General features: G+C 57.3%; 1 protein-coding gene across 13 annotated transcripts in view; it reads right to left on the reverse strand.

The window, feature by feature from the left end:
• CAMK2B (calcium/calmodulin dependent protein kinase II beta) overlaps nucleotides 1-20,563 on the reverse strand; it is a 78,198-nt gene that overhangs the window by 16,357 nt on the left and 41,278 nt on the right. For 4 of the 13 annotated variants that reach the window (XM_029074798.2, XM_029074790.2, XM_029074796.2 and 1 more), the window contains 11 exons: nucleotides 20,052-20,154; nucleotides 19,864-19,947; nucleotides 19,268-19,362; nucleotides 18,669-18,791; nucleotides 18,381-18,464; nucleotides 17,593-17,635; nucleotides 15,581-15,655; nucleotides 9,848-9,885; nucleotides 9,242-9,313; nucleotides 4,453-4,497; nucleotides 2,185-2,233 (listed from right to left, as the gene is read on the reverse strand). In XM_029074798.2, coding sequence (XP_028930631.1) covers nucleotides 2,185-2,233; nucleotides 4,453-4,497; nucleotides 9,242-9,313; nucleotides 9,848-9,885; nucleotides 15,581-15,655; nucleotides 17,593-17,635; nucleotides 18,381-18,464; nucleotides 18,669-18,791; nucleotides 19,268-19,362; nucleotides 19,864-19,947; nucleotides 20,052-20,154 — 811 coding nt within the window. Of the gene's footprint in view, nucleotides 1-2,184; nucleotides 2,234-4,452; nucleotides 4,498-9,241; nucleotides 9,314-9,847; nucleotides 9,889-15,580; nucleotides 15,656-17,592; nucleotides 17,636-18,380; nucleotides 18,465-18,668; nucleotides 18,792-19,267; nucleotides 19,363-19,863; nucleotides 19,948-20,051; nucleotides 20,155-20,563 lie in introns of all 13 variants that reach the window. The other 9 variants (XM_029074801.2, XM_029074793.2, XM_029074800.2 and 6 more) reach the window with 5 other exon arrangements.

Consider the following 20,563-nt stretch of genomic DNA (forward strand, 5'->3'; position numbering starts at 1 on the left):
TCCTCATCTTCCCACCTAAACCCTGTCCTCCCAGCGACTTTCCCAACACTAGACACCACCAACCTCCCAGTCTCACGAGCCCATAACCTTGGCATTATCCTCAACTCATCTCTCTCACCCAACCCACATATTCCATCTGTCACCAAATCTTCTCCCTTCTACCTACACAACATCTCTAAAATCCGCCCTTTCCTCTCGTCCAAACTACCACTGCTGATTCAACCACATCATATCCTGCCTTAACTACTCCTGTCACATCCTGTCAGCCTCCTCACTGACCTCCCTGCATCCTGTCTCTCCCCACTCCAGTCCATTCTTCACTCTGCTGTCCGGATCATTTTTCTAAAACATTGTTCAGTACTCATCTCCCCACTCTTCAGAAATCTCCAGTGTCTGCCCATCCACCTCTAAATCAAATAGAAATTCCTTACCATCAACTCAAAGCACTCAATCAGTTCTCCCCCTCATACACATTTCGCTCCTCTAACGCCAACCTACTCACTGTGCCCCAGTCTCATCTATCTCACCACCGACCTCTTGCCCACATCCACCCTCTAGCCTAAAACTCCCTCCCACCTTTATATGTAACAGACCTCCATTCTCCTCACCTTCAAAGCCTTACTAAAATCACATCTCCTCCAAGAGGCCTTCCCCGGCTAAGCCCACTTAGTCCCTTTCCTTCTGCGTCACTTACACACTTGGCTCTGTCCCCTTTAACCACTTGCTAGTCACCCCACACTCAGCACCACAAGTACTTATGTCCATACCCATACTTTATTTTAATGGCTGACTCCCCCGCTAGACTGGAAGCTCGCTGTTGACAGGGAACATACCTACCAACTCTGTTGTATTGTATTCTCCCAAGAGCTTAATATAGGGTTCTGCACATGGTACATGCTCAATAAATATAATCAATTGATAGATGGTATTGGCTCCGACCATTGGGGGCAAAAATGGGGGCTCTTCCCTTAGGGTGGGCGGGGCAGAGCCTGTAGGCACGGGAAATATCATTCTGCCTCTATCCTTCCAGGAACCTCCCTGAGAACTAGGGACACGTGTCCTGCTTCTGTTGCCTTCTTCCAAAGTGCTTAGTACAGTGCCAGGAGCTCAGTAGTTGGTTTTTCAATCCCTGCCACCCACCATTCAGCAGCGGCCGGAGCAGATCAGACCCCCAGAGCAGACCACTCCCCAGGTACCCCCACCGGCCGACCCGCGCTGTTCATCCTGCTCCAAAGAGACCCGTGGCCCATCCCCAAGGATAGATACGCATATTCCCTCTCACGTTCTGTCCTCCTCTCCCCTTCCCCTTGTCAACCCCTTTCCTCCCTCCTCCCTCCCCGAATCCACTCCCAATCCAACTCTGAATCCGGCCCCCCTGCACCGGCAGTCACATGACAGGACCCATCAGAGGGTGGGAACAGAGGGAGGGAGGGTGTCCCTCCAGTCAGTCCATACAGCAAACCCAGGACCCAATCTGTCCCTGCAGGTTGATGCTGTCCCCACCGACGCCAAACAGAGGAGCCCCCCACAAACTCTTCCACCCTCCTTGGATGGACAGGAAAGACCGTGCCTGAATCCACATGGCTTGCACGAAAGGGGGAGAGGATGTTGAGCAATCACCCAGTGATCCACTCCTCCTCATCAGACCAAGGGGTGCACGATGGCAGTTAAGTGGTCTAAAGGACTATGTAGTCCTTGTCAGTACTGGGCCCTGCATTCCCCTGGGCAATGCCAACCCGGGCCCTGACTGAGCCCACCACATCACAGATCCCATTCAGGCCCCCGGAAGCTTTCACCCTGGGAAGCCAACACTCCTGGACTCCAGAAGGACTCACGGCTGCCATGGCCCTGCCTCCACATGCTGCGAGTACCTCATCCGCCTTCATCTCCTCCCCCGGGAGTAGGGGGGAACGGCAGCACTTGGGGATGACTGTCCCCATTTTGCAGATGGGAACAGTGAGTCCCACAGCAGTTCTTGAACTTTCCCAAGCCAGGGTGACTGATGGCAGAGGGACTTCTGAGAACTTGCACCAACCGCCCTGGCCCCCAGCCCTTCCTCATCCCCTTTATACCCTAGTCCCAACCCACTCCTCTCCCACTCTTCAGCACTGCCAAACCTGCCGACCCCCTGATGGTCCCAGGGCAGAGCCGGGAGGGCAGTGGGAAATGACCTGCCACCGGTACCTTTTGTGTCTTCATCCTCTATGGTGGTGGTGGTGCTGTCTGACGACTCCTGCAGGAATGTTGGGGAGGGAGCAGATGGGGAGAGACAGGAAAGGGTTAAAAGACTGTGAGTCGAGCCGGTGGTGACCCCCTGGCGGGGCCAGCATTCAAAATGGGTATCTCCTACATCTACTGTATCCTCCCAAGCACTCAGCTCAGCACCCAGTAGTCTGTAATATCCTGTGATATGTTTGAGGGCCAAATTCATGTCTACTATCTCTGTTGTCCTCTCCCAAGTGCTCAGTATTGTACCCTCACAACTGGGCCCTCACATAGTAGGCTATGAGCTCTTTGAAGTGAGGAATTGGGTCTACCTCTGTGAGCCTCTCCCAAGCACTCAATATAGTGTTCCGCATATGGAGGTGCTCAGAACATACCACTAATGGCCTTCCTTTCCACACCTGGCCCTGCCTCCTAGGGTCCATGTAACTCCAGCCCCATCTTCAGTGTCCCCTAGGGCACTCAGAGAGGCCGACACTGGCATGCGCTGGGCCTCTGGACGGAAGTGGCGAGGACCCATTGGCCTGCAGCCCCGACGCCCCTTGACAGCGACCCACCAGACCCGCTCAGCCCTGGGAAGAAGAAGTGGGGAGAGGGGCAGGCTGGGCAGCTAGGGGAAACCAGTCTCCTGGGCTCTGATCCTGGGGCTCCTGCCAACTTCGAGGTGATGGCCCCAGCTCCCTCAGCAATCCCAGGTCCCAACGGCCAAGTGGTCCCTGGTTGGGGGCGGGGAGGGGAATGGCATTGGCCTCGGCCACCTCAGATCCCAGTCCCCACCCTGATGCCCGCAGCCATTTACAAACCAGACTTGCTCAGCCTCCTCCAGCCAAGCTCCCTTCCAACCACCCCCACCCCAGAACCACTGGCCAAGACTATACCACGCCCAGCCCTCAGGTCAAGCTGAGACTGGGGCAACAGTAGGCTGGGCTCCCTTCTCCCTCTCTCAGGCAAGGGGGTATGTGGAACTATGCCTTCGTGGGTGTGTCTGTGTGTGCGTGTGTGTATACACCTTGAAAGGGGGCATGTGTGAGGGGGAGAGGCTGTGACAGTGTGAGGGTGGGCTTGTATGAGTGTGTGCATATGGATATAATTGTGAGTTTGTATGGGTGTCAGAAGTGTCACCAGACCAGTTTGTCCCAGAGGTCACTCTTCCCAAAAGCAAGGGCACAGGAGGGGGCAGGCAGGACCAGCCACCCCCTAACTCCCCCAGAACCCCCATCCACGCAGTAGGGGCCCAGTAGCCCAATCAGCTCGGCCAAGACAAAGGCCGGCAGGAGACTTCCAACCCCAAATCCCAAACACTAGGCCTTCTACTTGGTCAGGCCGCCTGATGCCTTGCCCCCTCCCTGCCTCCTAACCCCACTCAGCGGCCACCTGGCCTCCCTACCACCCCCTGGAATGGGAATGCCGATGTGCTGAAACGTGAGTGATGGACGGAGCAGAGCAGAAGCAGAGAGGAAGAAGAAATTCTGCCAGCAGAATTGTCTCAAGGAAGGGGGCGGGCAGGTTCCATTGTGGGGCCAGGGGAGTGGGCTGGCCGGGGTGCCTACCTCTCCACCCGGAGCCCAGGTGACCTCAGTCCCTGCCGGTGGTATAGGGGGTGGCCCCAGAACTGAGCCTCAGAACCAGACTGTACAGCCGGCTAAGCCTCCTCTCCCCCAGCCCCAGCCCAGACAGATGGGCCAGACCGAGGTCTCCGTAGCAGGATGGGGCTCCCGATTCCTTCCCCTGAGAGTTCCCTGCCCTCATCCCCTACAGGCCGATGCCAGAAGGCTTGGAGGGCCACAGGTCTCAGCCTCTGGGGACCTGCAGGGGCATTTTGGGGCATACCATGAGCTATAGTCACTCCAGGGCAGAGCCACACAGAACTCTGGGGGGTGGCAGGGGAGATCCTCCCTTCAACTCTCCTACAAGCTGTGGCACTGGGGGGCTGCAAGCCCAGCCAGCAGAGGTTCTGAGGTGCCCCGAGTCCTGAGACTGCCTTCCACTATCTCGGCATAACCCTGGGGATCTCCCACCACAGCCTCACCAGCCCCCTCGGCCCCACAGGTCCCTGGCCCGGCCCAGCTAAAACTGGGGTCGGAGGGGACATGCTCCCAGGAGGTCTTGAGATGGGAAGTGACCCTGTCAGGCCACGAGCAGACTGCTCCCAACTGCCCCCACCACTGGAAACTCCCGAGAAGGGGCCTGCAAGGAGAGAGGAGAAGGAGAGCGAGGAGGTGGCAGTACCTTAATCCCGTCCACCGGATTGTGGATAACAGTGGTTTGAGGCTCCTAAAGAGGAAGAAGGAGACACAGGAAGGAAGGAGAGAGAGAGAGTGAGAGAGGAAAGGGGTGAAGTCATCGAGGAGAGTGAGCGAGAAAGAGAGGCTGAGAGAGGGAGGGGGGCAGAGCCTTGAGGAGAGAGAGGAGAAAGTGGGGGCCGGGAGGGGTAGGAATGGAGAAGGGAAAGTCAACCGTGACTAGTTCAGCAAGAGGGCAATGATTAAAAAAAAAAAAGTGGCCCAGTAAACCAAAGAGGGAAGGCTGGGATGGAGCCACCATGAACAAGGCCAAGATGGCCAGGTGGCCAGGCCCAGGGAGGCCACGAGCCTTGCCTTGAGAGCCAGGGAGCCAGGGTAGGCCGGAAGACAGAGGCAGAAAGGCTGCTAGTGGGTGAAGGGAGAAGGGGAAGAAAAGGAGAAGGAAGAGGAGAAGGAGGAGGTGGGGAGGAGGGGCAGAGAAGGAGAAGCATTCCATGTTATGGGCGCGGAGGGCGAATCTGTTGCTGGGAGCGGAAGGAGCCTTATGGAGCGCTGCTACCCCAGAGCACCCGAGCTGGAGCCCACCCAGGCCCCCCACTGCCTCTGGCCCAGCTGGGCCCAGCAACGGCAGCAACGATGGGCCCAGGCCACCCCAGCGATGGAAGCAATGACAGGTGGAATCCCCGAGCCCTCCAGGTGGCGGACTGACCTTGGGTCCCCTGCCCTTCGCCCGGCCACTCCACATCCACACCCAACACTCCCAAGCCGCCCCCTTCTCCCAGCCCTGCGGGGCTCAGAGGACCGGTCTTGGGCCCGCCAGCTCCTCCCTTAGCTGGATTCCCCTTCCTGGGCCCAGGAGCAAAGAGTTAGCTCTCTGGAAGCAGAGAGCACCTCTTGAGCTTCGGGAGGTCTCCCAAACACTGGGGACAGATCCCCTGCATTACTGCTGAGCCCCATCTAAAGTCCAAGAGCCTTCTGCTCAGATCTCCCTCCCCTGCCTCACTCTTCATCAGCTCTGTCCACCTGGCCTCCCACTCCAGTGACAAGAGGCCGGCCACATCCCCTGCCAGCCCCTAAGGCAGACTGAGGCTGGCCGACATAGGGCAAGCTCCAGGCGGTGAGCTGTGGGGGCAGCAGGCCCGGAGCATGTGGCCAGAGGTCTTGGCCACAAGGCCAGAAGGCTTTGATGCCGGGAGCTTGGTCAGTCCAAGGCAGCAGCTTAATCAAGAGGCTCCCCTGTGCCCTCTGGAGTCCTAGGGCAAGGCTTTGGGGACTGGAGAAGCAAAGTGGCCTGGTGGAACAAGCACAGACTTGGGAGTCAGAAGACCTGGGTTCTCAACCCAGCTCTGCCATTTGGTTGCTGTGTGACCTTGGCAAACCACTTCACTTCTCTGTGCCTCAACTATCTCATCTGTAAAATGGGGATCAAGACCATGAGTCCCATGTGGGTTGTGGACTATGTCCAACTTGATTATCTCGTATCTGCCCTCAGCACTTAGTACAGTGCCTGGAACAGAGTAAGTACTTAACAAACACCATTTTTAAAAAAAAAATCAATAGGGGGCTTCAGACTTCTTGTACCCTCTGCGGAAGCCTCGTTGTTGCAGGCAAATCCTCTACCAGCCGGCCCCCCCAGCTCCCCGGTAGGAGGGCTGAGGTAGAACGGGGAGTCAACACACTCCCCAGCCCCCACCCCTGGCCACAGAGTCTGTGGCATAACAGAGCCAGCAGGCACGAAAGCTCAGAAATCTGAGAAAGTGGCCCCTTCTATGAGCACCCTGTCTTGGGGTCCAGCCAGGAGGAACCTCGATATAAGAAGGACCCAATGTCTGTCCATCTGCCTGCCGGGGAGACTGGTGTTCTAGCTTTGAGCAATTGCCCAGAGAAGAAAACCAGGCTCTGACTCCTCTCCAAACCCCTGGGACGTGGAAGTCCAAGGACCGAGTGCCCAGCGGGGCTAAAACCCATCTCAGTGGCAACTAATCAAGGGTGCTGGCCAGCCCTCTGCGGCCGGGGTTGACCAGAGAAGTCCATGCAGCTCAGCTAGGATGCCATCTCCTTGGGGGCACACCCAGCTAGAGGCTGTCCACATAGAGGACATATATGTTTGTTTGGATGTGTATATGTATACATGAGCATGTGCAAGTGCATTTTGGGGGATCAGGGTGCCCTTTATTCAAGTCTATGAATGCCAAGGGGTTTCACTCAACACAAGCAGTGTGGCCTGGTGGAGAGAACATGGGTCTGGGAGTCAGAAGGACCCGGGTTCTAATCCCAGCTCTAGTCAATTGCTTGCTGTGTGATCTTGTTGGACAAGATCCAGGGAAGCAGCTGGCTCAGTGGAAGGAGCCTGGGCTTCGGAGTCAGAGGTCATGAGTTCGACTCCCGGCTCTGCCACTTGTCAGCTGTGTGACTGTGGGCAAGTCACTTCACTTTTCTATGCCTCAGTGACCTCATCTGTAAAATGGGGATTAACTGTGAGCCTCACGTGGGACAACCTGATTACCCTGTATCTACCCCAGCGCTTAGAACAATGCTCTGCACATAGTAAGTGCTTAACAAATACCAACATTATTATTATTATTAAGTTACTTCACTTCTCTGTGCCTCAGTTTCCTCAACTGTAAAATGGGGATACCTGATCAGTAGCCGGGTGCCTCCCGGGACCATAGAGGGCCCTGCTTGGGAACCTGAACGTGAGGAAGGGCAGATTGGGGGTAAAATCTGATGGGCACTCCTGGAAGCTAGAAAGAATGGCTTGGATGGCCTGGAGCTCCTGGCCCCAGCCTCTCACCTCCCTGCTCTGCTTGTGACTGTCTGGCCAGACCTACTGAGCCTGGGGGTAGGGTTCACTGAGGGCAGGAGAGAATCCTCCCAGTGGCCCAGACGGTTCCCAGAAACCTCTAGGGCTGAGATTTGGGGGCAGGATAGGGAGTGTGAAGATTTCCCTTCCAGGGACCTGGAAATGGTGGTGGGGTCTCCTCTCCCAACTCTAGGGGCCAGATCATCTCTCCTGGGCCCTGGCCCGGCAGCCTGTGGGCAGGGTAAGGAGTTTTACTTGGCCGCAGAGAGGTCTAGGCTCACAGTCTCCTGCCTTCTAAAAGGATACTCAGGGTGCACTACTCCCCTATGGGAGATCGCCCCCAACTTTTCCCAAGACTGCCATCCCTACTCCAGTACCCTGCTCCTCCAGTAATCGGGCTCTTGGTTATCTTCCCATCCCAGCTGGCGACTGCTCCCTCCGGCACAGCGGAGCCGATCAGCCAGCCTCTCCCATCCAGGTGGTGCCAGGGTTCCCAAAGGAACCCAGGGGCAAGGAAGAGGGCCTGCCACTCCAGATTTGCCACTGGACTGGCCATGGGACATTTCTGCTCGGAGGAAATCACCTCTGGGCCTGAAACTCAGAAGGAGAGTTTCCGGGGGGCCCGGGGCTCAGCGGGTCTTGACTCATTTGACCACAGAACGTTTATAAAACCACTGTGTTATGGGAGGTGGCAAAGGTAATCTTGCAGATATGGACCCAACCCTTTACCAGCCTCAAACCACTATACCAGCCTGCCTGTCCCCAGTTTGTGCAGTCTGTATAACAGGGGAACCAGAAATGGTTCCTTAGAAACAACGTGGCCTAGTGGAAAGAAAACACGGCCTGGGAGTCAGAGAGGATCTGGGTCCTAATTCCGGCTCTGCCATTTGCCCACCGTGTGACCTGGGGCAAGTCACTTACCTTCTCTGTACCTCAGTTTCCACATCTGTAAAATGGGGATTCAATACCTGTTCTTCTGAGTCTCTACTCTTTGGGACAGGGACCGATTATCATTTTGAATCTACCTCAGTGTTTAGTGCAGTACTTGTCTCATAATAAGCACTCAACAGATGTCACAGTTAGTTGCTGGCCCAGGCAACTTATCTACAAGGCAACTGTGCAGTTCTGCTAAGAATCAATTGTGTCAAATTGGTTGGCAGCAAATCCCAAATGCTCCAGAGCCAAGGACTGTGTGGAGAAGGTTGGATCTCTGCCTGCCCAGCGCTGGGGATAAGGGCAAGGAGCAAGGGGGCATTCTTGTCTCAGTTGTTTGTCTCTCAAGGGGAACAAAGCCTGCCACCCAGGGCCACAGCTAACTCATTCCCATTCTTGTCCCAGCTCCAGCCGGGCACAGACTCGTGGAAGCCACAAGCCCAGAAGGAGCAGGGTGGGGGTGGGGATGTGAAGGCAGCTGGATGGGGTACACAGGAGGGAGAAGGAGAGCTTGGGGACTAGAGGTGCCATGCCCAGGAGTTGCCCAGATGCCAGGCAAGGCAACTGCTCCTCCCTGTGGGGTGGATTTGACCTCCTGCTTCCTCCTCTTCTTCCCACCCTCCTCTCTGCTCTCTCTCCTTCCCAGGCCAATCTCACCCCCTTCCATCTTCTCCTCCGAGTATACCCTGCCTGGAGTCCACGGGTTCCCAGACTCCCTCTGGGACTTGGGCACAGAAGTCATAGATTTGGCCCTTCTCCAGACCAGTTAATGCTAGCTGTTGGACACTGAGGGTCTGGGCTGCCCAGCAGCTTGGAATTGAGGACCCTTGGAGCTATATCCTTAGGATTGGGGGAGGCCTGGATGGGCTGTGGCCTGGAGTCTCTAAACACACACACACACACATACACACACACACACACACACACACCCCTCTCTCTATCTCAGCTCCCCCCTGCCCCCAGGCTGGCCCCAGCCTGACTGAGGGAAAGCAGGGGGGTGGGGGGCTGCAAGGGGAGGGACATCCAGGTTGTTCCATACCAGGGCAGCTGGAGGGAGGCTTCCTTTAGGGCTGGTGGCACCACCACTGTTCTTGGTGCTGTTTGTCTGAGGCTGAGGCAGAGGAAGAGAAGAAAAACAGAGAAATACACAGAGACAGAGGGAGCAACAGAGAGATACAAAGACACAGAGCAAGATACCGAGATGGAGAGAGACAGAGACACCGACAGAAACAGAGAGAGGATTTGAAGAAACAGCATCCAATTTCGGCCCCATAAGAGGCTCCAATCTTGCCCCTCCTCCCCACTCCCCAGGCCCTAAACCCTGCAGTAGGCTGGCAAGACCTTGGCCCGTTGGGTGTTCCTGGAAACCAGCAGGAGCCGGAGACCCCACCAGGGACAGCAAACTTTGGGGCAACCAAAACACCCAGTCCCCACCAGAGGACATGGGGGGAGGGGCTTTCCTGGGGAGGCTAGATACCGCCCACCCTGGGGACAGGAGTGGGCGTCCCGATCAGAGCTGGGCCGCAGCAGGATCCTAGAGCGACCCCCCTAAACCACTGATCCCTGGCTCCAGGGGCCGATCCCACCCACCAGATCCACAGGGGGCACGAGGGAGGGGGGAGATGGGAGTGGTCCGGGGCCTCACCTTGACCCCATCGGCTTTCTTGTTCAGCAGACTCTTGGCTGCTGCATGGGGAGGGAAAGAGGAAATGTCAATATTGGTGGGGTTTCTCCTCCCAGACCCTCCGCGACAAGGGTCCCACCACAACCAGTGGCAGGACAGTGGGATGGACTGCGGCCAGAAGCCCCGGTGGGACGGTCAGCCTCAGCTGCTGGCTGGCTCCTACCCAGTCACCCCCAGGGTGGGTCTGCAGGGGAAGTAGGGTGGATGGGCCGTAGAGAAAGGGTAGGGGGGCTGCCAGGCTCTGGATGCAGACCTGAGAGTGCCCCCAGCCCCCAGTCCCCTATCAAGAGTCAAGGAGGGTGGGAGAGAGACAGGAGAGGGAGGACGAAGGGTGGGAAATGCGTGTTTAGTGTGTTTCCACACCAACCAGCCTCCCCAGTTTGGAGATGGATAGAGCCGAGAAGACGTTGGCCCCTTCATTCCCTCTTGCTCCCCTGCCTGCCACTGGCAAGTCCCTGTCCTGGGCCCTGGGAGGTGCGAGTTCCAAAACCACAATGAAATGTCAGCTTACCTTGCAGGAAAGGAAAGATATGGGCAGGTGACAGGAGGGGCAGGAGCGGGGATGAGGGAAGAGAGAAAAGAAGACTGTTGGTGCAGGACGACAGCAAAGTTTCCAGAAGCTCAGGACAGACCCGTCCAGGACAGCAAGTAGGGTGGGCCGTGCCCTCCCTCCTCGCCCCACAGCATCTTCTTCCCCACTCCCCATCCACCCCGCCAAGCCCCTGGTCTGAATCAGGGAGGACCCGCCACACTAAAGAACTCAGGTATAGGGGTGTTGGTAGGGTGCCGTTGGAGAATGTCACGCTGGGGACCACCCCCACTCCCCTTCCGTGGGGCCCCGAGGCCCTGCCAGTTCTGGACTGGATCACGGAAGGGGAAGACAGGCAGGGCAGGCTTCGAGGGGGAGGTCGGGGGCGGGGCAGGCGGAGCAGCGAGATGAGCGGGAGGAGGTGAAGAAGGCAGAATATCCGTCTTGAGGGCAAGATCTAGTGGAAAGAGTTTGGGCCTGAGAATCATAACCTGGGTTCTAATCCCAACTCTGCCACTTTCCTGCTGTGTGAACTAGGGCAAGTCAATGAACTGCTCTGTCACTCAGTTTCCTCATCTGTAAAATGGGGACTCAATATCTTTTTTCCCATCCCCTTAGGCTAAGAGCCCCATGTGGGACAAGGACTGTGTGTCTGATCTATTACCTTTTATCTACCCAAGCATTTAATACAGTGTGTGGCACATAGCGAGCGTTTAATAAGTACCACCATATAATAATTATAATTACATGTTATTATTGTGTGAGAAGAAGCATGGCCTAATGGAAAGACCATAGGCCTGGGAGTCAGAGGACCTGAGCTCTAATCCCAGATCTGCCAACTGCTTGCTGTTTGATCTTGGCCAAGTCACTTAACTTTTCTGTGCTTCAGTTTCCTCAACTGTAAAATGGGGATAAAATCCTACTCCCTCCTGCTTAGACTGTGAGCCCCACGTGGGACAGGGACTGTGTCCAACCCGATATCCTTAAACTTATCCAGTGCTTAGAACAGTGCTTGATACATAGTAAACTCCTAATAAACACCATGAAAATATCATTAGAGGGATTCCATTCGAGGGACTAAAAATGTCCAAAACTCAACTCCTTTTCACCCAAATCCTGTGCTCTCCCTGTCTTTCCCATCACTGTAGACAATACCACTATCTACCCTATCTCATAAGCCCATAACCTTGGCGTTGTACTCGATTCATCTCTTTCATTCCAGCCACATATTCAACGTCACCAAACCCTGTCAGTTCTACCTTCACAACATTGTTAAAATTTGCCCTTTGCTCTCCTTCCAAACTGCTACCACGCTGATCCAAGCACTTATCTTACTCCACCTTGACTACTGCATCTATCTCCTCGCTGACCTCCCTGCCTCCCATCTCTCCCCATAATTCATTCTGCTGTCTGGATCATTTTTCTACAGAAACGTTTACTACATGTTTCCCCACTCCTCAAGAGCCTCCAGTAGTTGCCCACATTGAACAGAAACTCCTTACCAATCGGCTTTAAAAACACTCAGTCACCTTGCCCTTGCCTTACCTCACTCACCTCTCCTACTACTAGCCAGCCCACGAACTTCGCTCCTTTAATGGCAACCTACTCACTGTACCTCGATCTCATCTTTCTCACCATCGACCTCTCGCCTATGGCCTGGAACTCTTTCCCTCTTCCTGTCCGACAGACAATGACTCTCCCGATTTTCGAAGCCTTTTTCAAAGATGTGTGGAGGCACATCTCCTCCAAGAGGGCTTCTCTGACTAAATCCTCACTTCTTCTTTTCCCAATCCCTTCTGTGCCACCCTGATTCGCTCCTTCTATTCACCCCTCCCTCAGCCCCACAGCAGTTAGGTATGTATCCAAACCTGTAATTTATTTATTCAGACTAATGTCTGCCTCCCCCTCTATACTGTAAGTTCACTGTGGACAGAGAACGTGTTTACTAACACTGTTCTGTTGTTATATTGTACTGTCCCAAGTGCTGCACACTGTAAGTGCTTAATAAATAGGACTGATTGATCTCCTCCAAGAGGCCTTCCCCGATTAAGTCCTCCCTTCCCAGGATCGCTCTCCCTTCAGTGTCACCTGTGCACTTGGATCTGCGACCTTTGGACATTTGATATTTTCCCCATCCCAAACTCCACAACAGTTATGTATGTATCTTTAACTTATATATTATAAATTATTTATATTAACTTCTGCCTTCCCCTCTAGACTGTAAGTTTGTTAGGCCCTGGGAATGTGTCCACTAATTGTGTTGTATTGTACTCTCCCAAGTGTTTAAGTATAGTGCTCTGCATATAGTAAGTACTCAATAATTACAATTGATTGAGTCCATCCAGTTCTTCCTCTCCTCTCCAGATCTAGGAGCTCTATAAAGTGGCTGGCCTCTGAGAACCCCCACGGAGGCAGACACTGTTCCCAGCTCAGCCCAGTGGGGTAGGGGGTTGAGGAGGGGGAGAGCCTGAATGAGTCATTTAACCCACTCCCTCCAAACGCCAGCCCCACAAAGTGCATTCCTGGATGTGCCTTGCACAGGAATGGTTGAACAAGTCTCCTTTCCTTTTTTGCCATCTGATCTCCCCTGGGCTCCTCCTTTCCCAGACCAGTTGTCCAAGGTACTCATGAAAACTGCTTGCCCACCCAAACTGGTAGCCACTGCCTTCTGTCCCTTGCCCCAGCCAATGGTGGGGCCACTGAAGAGGGAGGCTGCTCCGGGGCTAGCCAGAATAGGTTGGGGAGGGAGAGGCAGAGAGGAGAGGAGACTCTCTGGCTTCTGCGCCTCAGAGCTGCCCAGGCTGCCCCAGTGGGACCCTCTGCTCTGACCCATCCCATCACTGAGGGGGATGCTGAAGTGTGAGGGAGGGAGGGAGGACACATAGCTCTTTCCCAAACCATGTGTCCGGCAGACAGCCAGTGCCAGAGGTCCAGGGAACTGCCAGACTCCTTCCCCACCCTCGCTCTGCCGGAGGGCAGGTGACTGTGGCTAAAGTCCGGGTCCTCTAGACTGTAAGCTCATTGCAGGGAGAGAATGTGTCTGTTATATTGTTATACTGTACTCTCCCAAGCACTTAGTACAGTGCACTGCACACAATAAGCACTCAATAAATACCACTGATTGATTGACTGATTCTCCTCAGTGATTTTGGAAGCAATGCTGGTCCATTGGTGGCCATGATCCAGGCCTAGGTTCTCTCCAGCAGGCCTGGAAGGCCTTCCAGTCCAATGGCAGCTGTCATTCAGTTCGGGTCCATTGGCAGCCATGGTCCAGGTGCAGATCCAGGTCGTGTTCTCTCCAGCAGGCCTAGAAGAAGCTCCGTTCCATCAGCATCCAGGTCCAGGTCATCTCCTGGGAGGGTATGAAGCTCCAATCGGTTGGAAGCCGTGATCCAGGTCCCAGTTTTCTCCCTGGCCTTTCTGGAAGAAGCTCTAATTCATCAGCAGCTTTGCTTCAGGGCAAGGTTCTCTCCCCACTGGGTCTGGAAGAAACTACCATCTGACTTCTCTGTGATCCGAGTCCCACCTCTCTCCCCAGGGTCTAAAAGGTGCTCCAGATCCAGTCCATTGTCAGCCATGGTCCAGGTCTAGGTCCAGATCTGGGTTCCCTCTGGTGGATCTGGAGAAAGCTCCAGCCATCGGTGGCCATGATCCAGGTCCAGGTCCTTACTCCGGTGGGTCTGGAAGAAACTCCTGTCCATCAGCAGCCACAATCCAGGTCCAGGTTTCTGCCCCAGTGGGTCTGGAAGAAGCTCCAGGCTGAGTTCTCTCCCCACGGTGTCTAGAAGAAGCTCCAGTCCATCAGCAGCCAGCAGCCGCGATCCATCTCCAGGTCCAGGTCCTCCCCTGGTTGGTCTGGAAGGCTGAGACCTCCCCCGTCGGTGGGTCTTGCACGGAGCAGAGAGCCACGGAGGTTGCTCATTCCCACTACTTTTCCCAGTTTCCCAGGCACCGGACAGGACCTGGAGGGCTGACTGTTCCACTGTTCCAAGGCAAAATTCTGCCTCTTTCCCAACTGCCAAGGAGGAGATGGACCGGAATTCCTACAATGCATCCTCCCCGAAGGAAAGATTCACTTTGGATCCAAGCTGGGAAACCGTGCTCTCCCAGGGCGTGGGGGAAAGTCCTCAGCCCCAAGTCCTCAAAAAGCACCCCTTGGTGGACAAACCCCACCCATCCTCACCCCCGCCCCAGCACAACTCCAGTGAACATGGGAGTCACCCTGTCAAAGTTCCAGACATCACATGCAGCACCAGAAGCAACCTGACCACTTGGGGTGACCTTGGCATCGGCCAGAGGTGTGGACCGTTGGACCCCAGTTCTGTAGGGGCCTGAAGACAGGGTCAGAGGTCTTGCATCCGATCCCAAAGGTTTACCAAAGAGGGAGGTCCCACCCTAACATTGCTCTCGATCTTCCCACCACACTCAGGCCACTCCAATTCCCAGCCAAGCCAAGCACGAATAAGGGCAGGTCCAGGATAGGGCTTACAGGAGGAGATCCGGGCAACAGAGCAGGAAGTTGTAAAAGATCTTTGAGATCCCAACTCAGTGGTGGCCAGCTCCAGGCTGTTGGAGGGCCCTAGGACCCTGAAAATGCCTTTCTCTCTTCTCTCCTTCCTCTTTCCAGGATACCCCACCCCCATCCCTAGTTCTCCTTCGGGATGGCGGCAGAGCCCTGGGTAGGGCCCCTTATCCCTCTCTAGTGTGGGGGGAGGGTCCCCAGCACCGAATAGGGGTGCCTGAGTTGCCCGTCTGGGTGGGGCACAGGGGCTGCGGAGATGGGAGGGAGGTGAGGGAGGGTCTCCCTCCTATCTTCTTCCAGGCAGCCTGGCTGGAAGGGGCAATGGGGACGGGTCAGACCTCGTGATGGGGGAAGGGGCGGAGGGAGCGCGGGTGGCACATGCTCAGCTATCGGCATGGAAGCGGCAGGGGCGGAAGAGGGTGGGGGGGCAACGACGGAATGGGGGGGCAGAAGAGGCAGCGAGGGGGCACAGCAGGGTTTGGGGAATGGTGGGGGTGAGGGGTGGACATGCGGTCAGCTGCCTGGAGGCGGCGACAGGAGCTGGAGGAGAGCAAGGAGAAATGGTGGTGGGGCAGGGGGAGCAGCGAGAGGGGCAGCATGAGGGGCAGCTTGGGGGGCAGGGGTTCTCTCAGGACACATCTACCTTGTTCCACCAGCCCCATGGTGGGACTGGAAGCTGCGGCCGACATTGTGGCTGGAGCGGTGGTCTGCCGGCCCACTGCCCTCCCCGGGACACCAGGGCACAAGGCGGGGGACGGACGGACGGACGGAGGGAGGGACGGTGGGAGCCATGGAGAGAGGCGGACAGAAGGGAATGGGGGTCAGAGGGACAGACACGGACAGATAAGGAAAGGAGAGAGAGAGGTAGAGAGAGAGAGAGAGAGAGAGAGAGAAACAAAGGAAGCAGAAGAAGATTAGAGTTCCAGTTCAGGTGGGAAAGGCGATCTGCCCAAGCCCAGGGTCCCTGTCGCACGATCGGGGGTCCCCGGGGCGTGGTCAAGTGGTGGGGGGCTCCTCCAGGGGCCGGGCTGGCGGGATCGAGAAGGAGGGGGCTGTGTGATGGGAAGGGAAAGTGACTCTCAGGTACTGGAGAAGAAACGGAGACAGCCTATCGGGGGGGGGGGGGGGGTGGCGGGGGGGGGGGCAGGGAGCTGTCCACAAGGCCTCGCCCTCCGCGCCGGTCCGCCCCAACCCTGCCCTGTGGCCCCGGCTCCGGGACCGGGGGCCGAGCCTCCCACTAGGGTACCCCTAACTCTCCCGGACCGCCGAGGGCGAAAGAGGGGCAAGGGGAGAGGAAGGAAGACTCAGTCCAGAGCTCTGGGAAGAGCCAGTCCTCCGCCAAGGATCGTGGCTTCCCATCAGCTGCCCCTCACCCCTTCGCACCCCCAGCCCCTGTCTAAGTCAGCCATGACCTGCCCCCAGTCCCCCATTCCCACACAAACAGGAACTACTGGGGGCCGTCCCCCGGTCACCGCACAGACCCGGACACCCCAGAAACCTGCAGGCCTCCACCCCATACATCACCCCGGCAACCGAGGCCACAGGGCAGGGCAGGGGAGGGCAAGGGAGGGGAAGGGAAAGGAGGAGAAGAGAGGGGAGGGGAGGAGAAGGGGAATAGAGGAGAAGGAAGTGGGTGGAGGAGGGAAAGGAGGAGAAGGGAGGGGAGAGGAGGGGAGAAGGAAGAGGAAGGCAGAGGAAGGCGGAAGAGGGGAGAAGAAGGGAGGAGAGTAGAAGGGAGGGGTGGGCAGGGGAGGCCCTGGGAGGGCGACCCCAGAGGGGAAGTGGCAGGGGAATTCAGGGATGTGCTGCCAGGAAGGAAAGAGGGAGGGAGGGAAAGAGGGAGGGAGGGAGGCCCAGGTAGCTTTGAATGGGTGGGCTGGGGTCAGAACGCTCAGGAGACTTCCCCTCCCCCGTCCCCACAGGGGTCACGGCTGACGTTACCCAAGCGCCCAGACCAGGGTACCTGGAGGGCAGAGAGGGGCAGGACCAGGGGTGTGGGTGGAAACAAGGCTGGAGTTTGACTGGAACGTCTACTGTTTTCTCTCACGGCCTTAGGACAGCACTCTACAATCAGTACAACTCTCTGCATGGAGCTCTGTAGTGGCCCAGTAGAGTGAAGCGCTGCACCCTGGCACGTGCAGGACAGTGTTGGGCATACAGTAGAGAAGCAGTGTGACCTAGTGGTTAGAGCAAGGGGCTGGGAGTCAAAAGGACCTGGGTTCTAATCCCGGCTCTTCCACTTGTCTGCTGTGTGACCTTGGGCAAGTCGCTTCGGCTAGTTCCCTTATTTGGAAAATGGAGATGAAGACTGTGACCTGCATGCAGGATAGGGACTGTGTCCAGTTCGAGTCGCTTGTATCCAACCCAGCGCTTAGTACAGTGCCTGGCACATAATAAACACTTTGAACAACTTCCACAGAAAAAAAAGGAGGCCCTGAATGGATAGCGCTGATTGAGTGATTAATCACTAAAGGGCTGGAGCAGAACCAAGCTGCCAGGTGGCACGGCAGAGAAGAGGCCTCGCCGCCCACGTGCTTGCCCCGGCCACACCCCCGAGTCGCCCCGGATTCACTCTTGGCCTCTCCTGGCCGGAGAGAGCCAGGGCTGTCAAACGCTGCCTCGTTTCTTGGCTGGTGGCAGAGGGATCGGCCTCACCTGAGAAGTTCCTTGTGGCCAGCATCGTGGTGAGGATGGCGCCCTGAGGGAGAACACGAGGGCGGAAAACGCCCATCAGTCAGACCCGATCTGACCGAACCCGCGCCCCCCTTCCCTCACTGCCCCACAGCAGACCGTGCCCGGGGAGGAGATAGGGAGGATCCAGAGCTGATGGTGTCTGGGAAGGAGGGATTTCGGGTGTCTCCCCAGCACCCAATACATTGCTCTCACCCAATAGACTGTCAGCTCTCTGAGGGAAAGGATCTTGTCTCCTAACTCTATTGTCCTCTCCCCAGCACTCAGTTCAGTGCTCTGCCCACAGCAGATGTTCAGGCAATATTGTTGTATTTGACCATTTGGTTGGATGGAAATCCGGAGGACATCAAGAGGAGCAGACCACTGAAGTTCAACAAAACAAACGCAGCAGCCACCTCAGCCGGGGCACGAGAGCAGAACAGCCCACCCCCAAATTATCCAGGGCCGCGGCCCCGCCCTCATCTCCCCCCTTGGCTTTTCACTCCTCTGCTGGTGCACGCAACACAGCTGCATCCCATTAGGACCACCCGGCATCCTGGAGAAAAATCACTGATCCGCTCGGGGACAACCCGGAAGCCTCCCCGGGGGCCCAGAGCCCCGGGCCGACCCAGTAGGGTCCCTCTGACACCAGGCCAGTTCGGGGCTGGTCGCAGGGATGAGAACCGAGGGGTCCGGTGCCCACCAGTGGGGCTGAGAGCTTACGAGAAGGGTCCCAGGATCCGAGCCCCAGGTTGGGGCAGAGCGCGCCGTACCTTGAGCTTTCTCCGGGCATTGAACTTCTTCAGGCACTCCACAGTCTCCTGTCTGTGCATCATGGATGCCACCGTGGAGCGTTGCTGTGGACGGGGAAGGGGTTGGGGGGAGAGGGAGTTCTCAGTGCCATCGGGGCGGGGAGGTGGGCCGAGCGTGGGAGCGGGGACTGAACACCTGAACACTCCCAGCCCCCTGACACGCCCCCCAAAAGCCCCACCCCCGCCCCCGGGATCCTCCCCTCCGCCCCACGGAACTCCCTGCCCCGCCCTGCCCCGCCGGACACTTACGCAGACCCATGGGTGTTTCAGGGCCTCGTGGGCTGTGATTCGTTTGGCCGGGTTGATGGTCAACATCTGGTTGATGAGGTTTTTGGCTTCCGGTGTGACTGTGTCCCACTCCGGGGACGGGAACTAGAGGAGGCAGGGGTCAGCGGGGGAGGCGCGATCAGATAGACTCTGGACCCCACTCCTGGAACCCACGGCCCTCAAGGGCAGGCATGGGGGAGAGGGATGCCAGAGAGGGTTCAGAATCAGGACCTCAGGGACCACCTAGGAAGGGAGGGGCAGGAAGGGGGACCAGAGAAGTATGAATTATCCCCCAGGATAGTGGGCCCGGGGCCCAAGAAGAGCTGCTCCGAGGGGTGAGGGGAGAGGGGGAGAATGGAGGCTGGGACTCCAAGGAGGTGATGGAGACCAGTGTCCCTACTTCCCAGCTGTGGGAGGGGAAGGTGGCCAGTGGCCCCATTTCCCAGATTGGGTGTGGGGGGGGTGTGTGACTGACCGTTCTCCTGCCCTGTCCACCCTCAATGAAATGGTGACTGTCGGGGTCCCACTGTGACTTTGCCACAGGCCTCTCTGGCCTGGGCCCAGCAGGGGCGGAGACTCACGTCATAGGCGCCGGCCTTGATCTGCTGGTACAGCTTGTGCTGGTCTTCATCCCAGAATGGTGGATAGCCCACCAGGAGGATGTACAAGATGACCCCTGGGGAGATGCACGGCCACACTATACTGAGCGCCCGGGTGGCACCCGGCATGGCACGGGCATTCAATCCCCAGGACCAGAGTGGGCGGCGGCCCCAGTACCCGGAGGCCAACGGCTGCTGGTCATGTGACTCCCTCCCTTTCCCTTCCCCTCTTCTCCCCCTGGGATCGAGATCAGGAACCCCGGAGGAGCTTTCTCCTCTCAAGCCCAATCCTCGTGTGTGGAACACTGTGCTGGGCACGCACTAGGTGCAGGGAACTTTACTGGGCGCCTACTGTGTGGAGAATGTTTTGCTTGGCACCTACCACGAGCAGAGGACTCTGCTGCACACCTACTGTATGCAGAGGGCCGTGCTGGGTGGCGACTGAGAACAGAGCAGTGTACTGTGGTGGATGTCGAGGGAAGGGCAGCAGTGACTCCATGCATCCTCTCCCGGGTCTCCCCGAGTCCCGCCCCCTGCCCCCTGGCCCCGCTATCGCCCTCCTGGCCCCCCTTCCTCACCACAGGCCCAGATGTCCACCGGCTTTCCATAGGCTTCTTTCCGTAGAACCTCAGGGGACAGGTAGCCCGGGGTCCCGGCGAATCCTGCGCCGGGACGGATGGGGGAAAGGTCAGCCGGGCCGCCTGGCGCGAGGCCCGAAGCCCCCCACCCATCGCCGCCACCTGACCCCCTCGCGCCGCCCACTCACCGAACCAAGCCTGCTGGTCCCCCTGCACCTCGATAGCCAACCCGAAATCCGCCAGCTTCACCGCAGCCCCCTTACACTTGCTGGCCAGGAGAAGATTCTCCGGCTGCCGGGGGTGGGGGGTGGGGGGGGTGAGGAAAGAAGGAGAGACAGAGAGGAAGAGAGAGAGAGGAGGGACGGGCCAGGGGAAGGGGAGATGGGAGGGAGGGGAAGAGTAGAGGAGGGAAGGGAAGAGGAGTGGGGGCACGGGAAGGGGGAAGAGGAGAGGCGAGGGAGGGGGAGAGTGGAAAGGGGAAGAGGAAGACGGGAGAGAGGAGGGAGGGGAGAGGGAAGAGAAGAGGAAGGAGAGAGGAGAGGTAGGAAGGAGAGGGAAGAGGGTGGGATGGAGAGAGAAGAGAGGAGAAAGGAGAAGGAGGAAAAAGAGGGAAGAGAGCAGGAAGGAGAGGGAAGAAGGGGAGGAGGGAGAGGAAAGAGGAGAGATAAGAGGGGAGGGAGGAGAAAGAAGAGATGAAGAA

Source organism: Ornithorhynchus anatinus, chromosome 11, assembly GCF_004115215.2.
Source record: "Ornithorhynchus anatinus isolate Pmale09 chromosome 11, mOrnAna1.pri.v4, whole genome shotgun sequence".
Lineage (NCBI taxonomy): Eukaryota > Metazoa > Chordata > Mammalia > Monotremata > Ornithorhynchidae > Ornithorhynchus > Ornithorhynchus anatinus.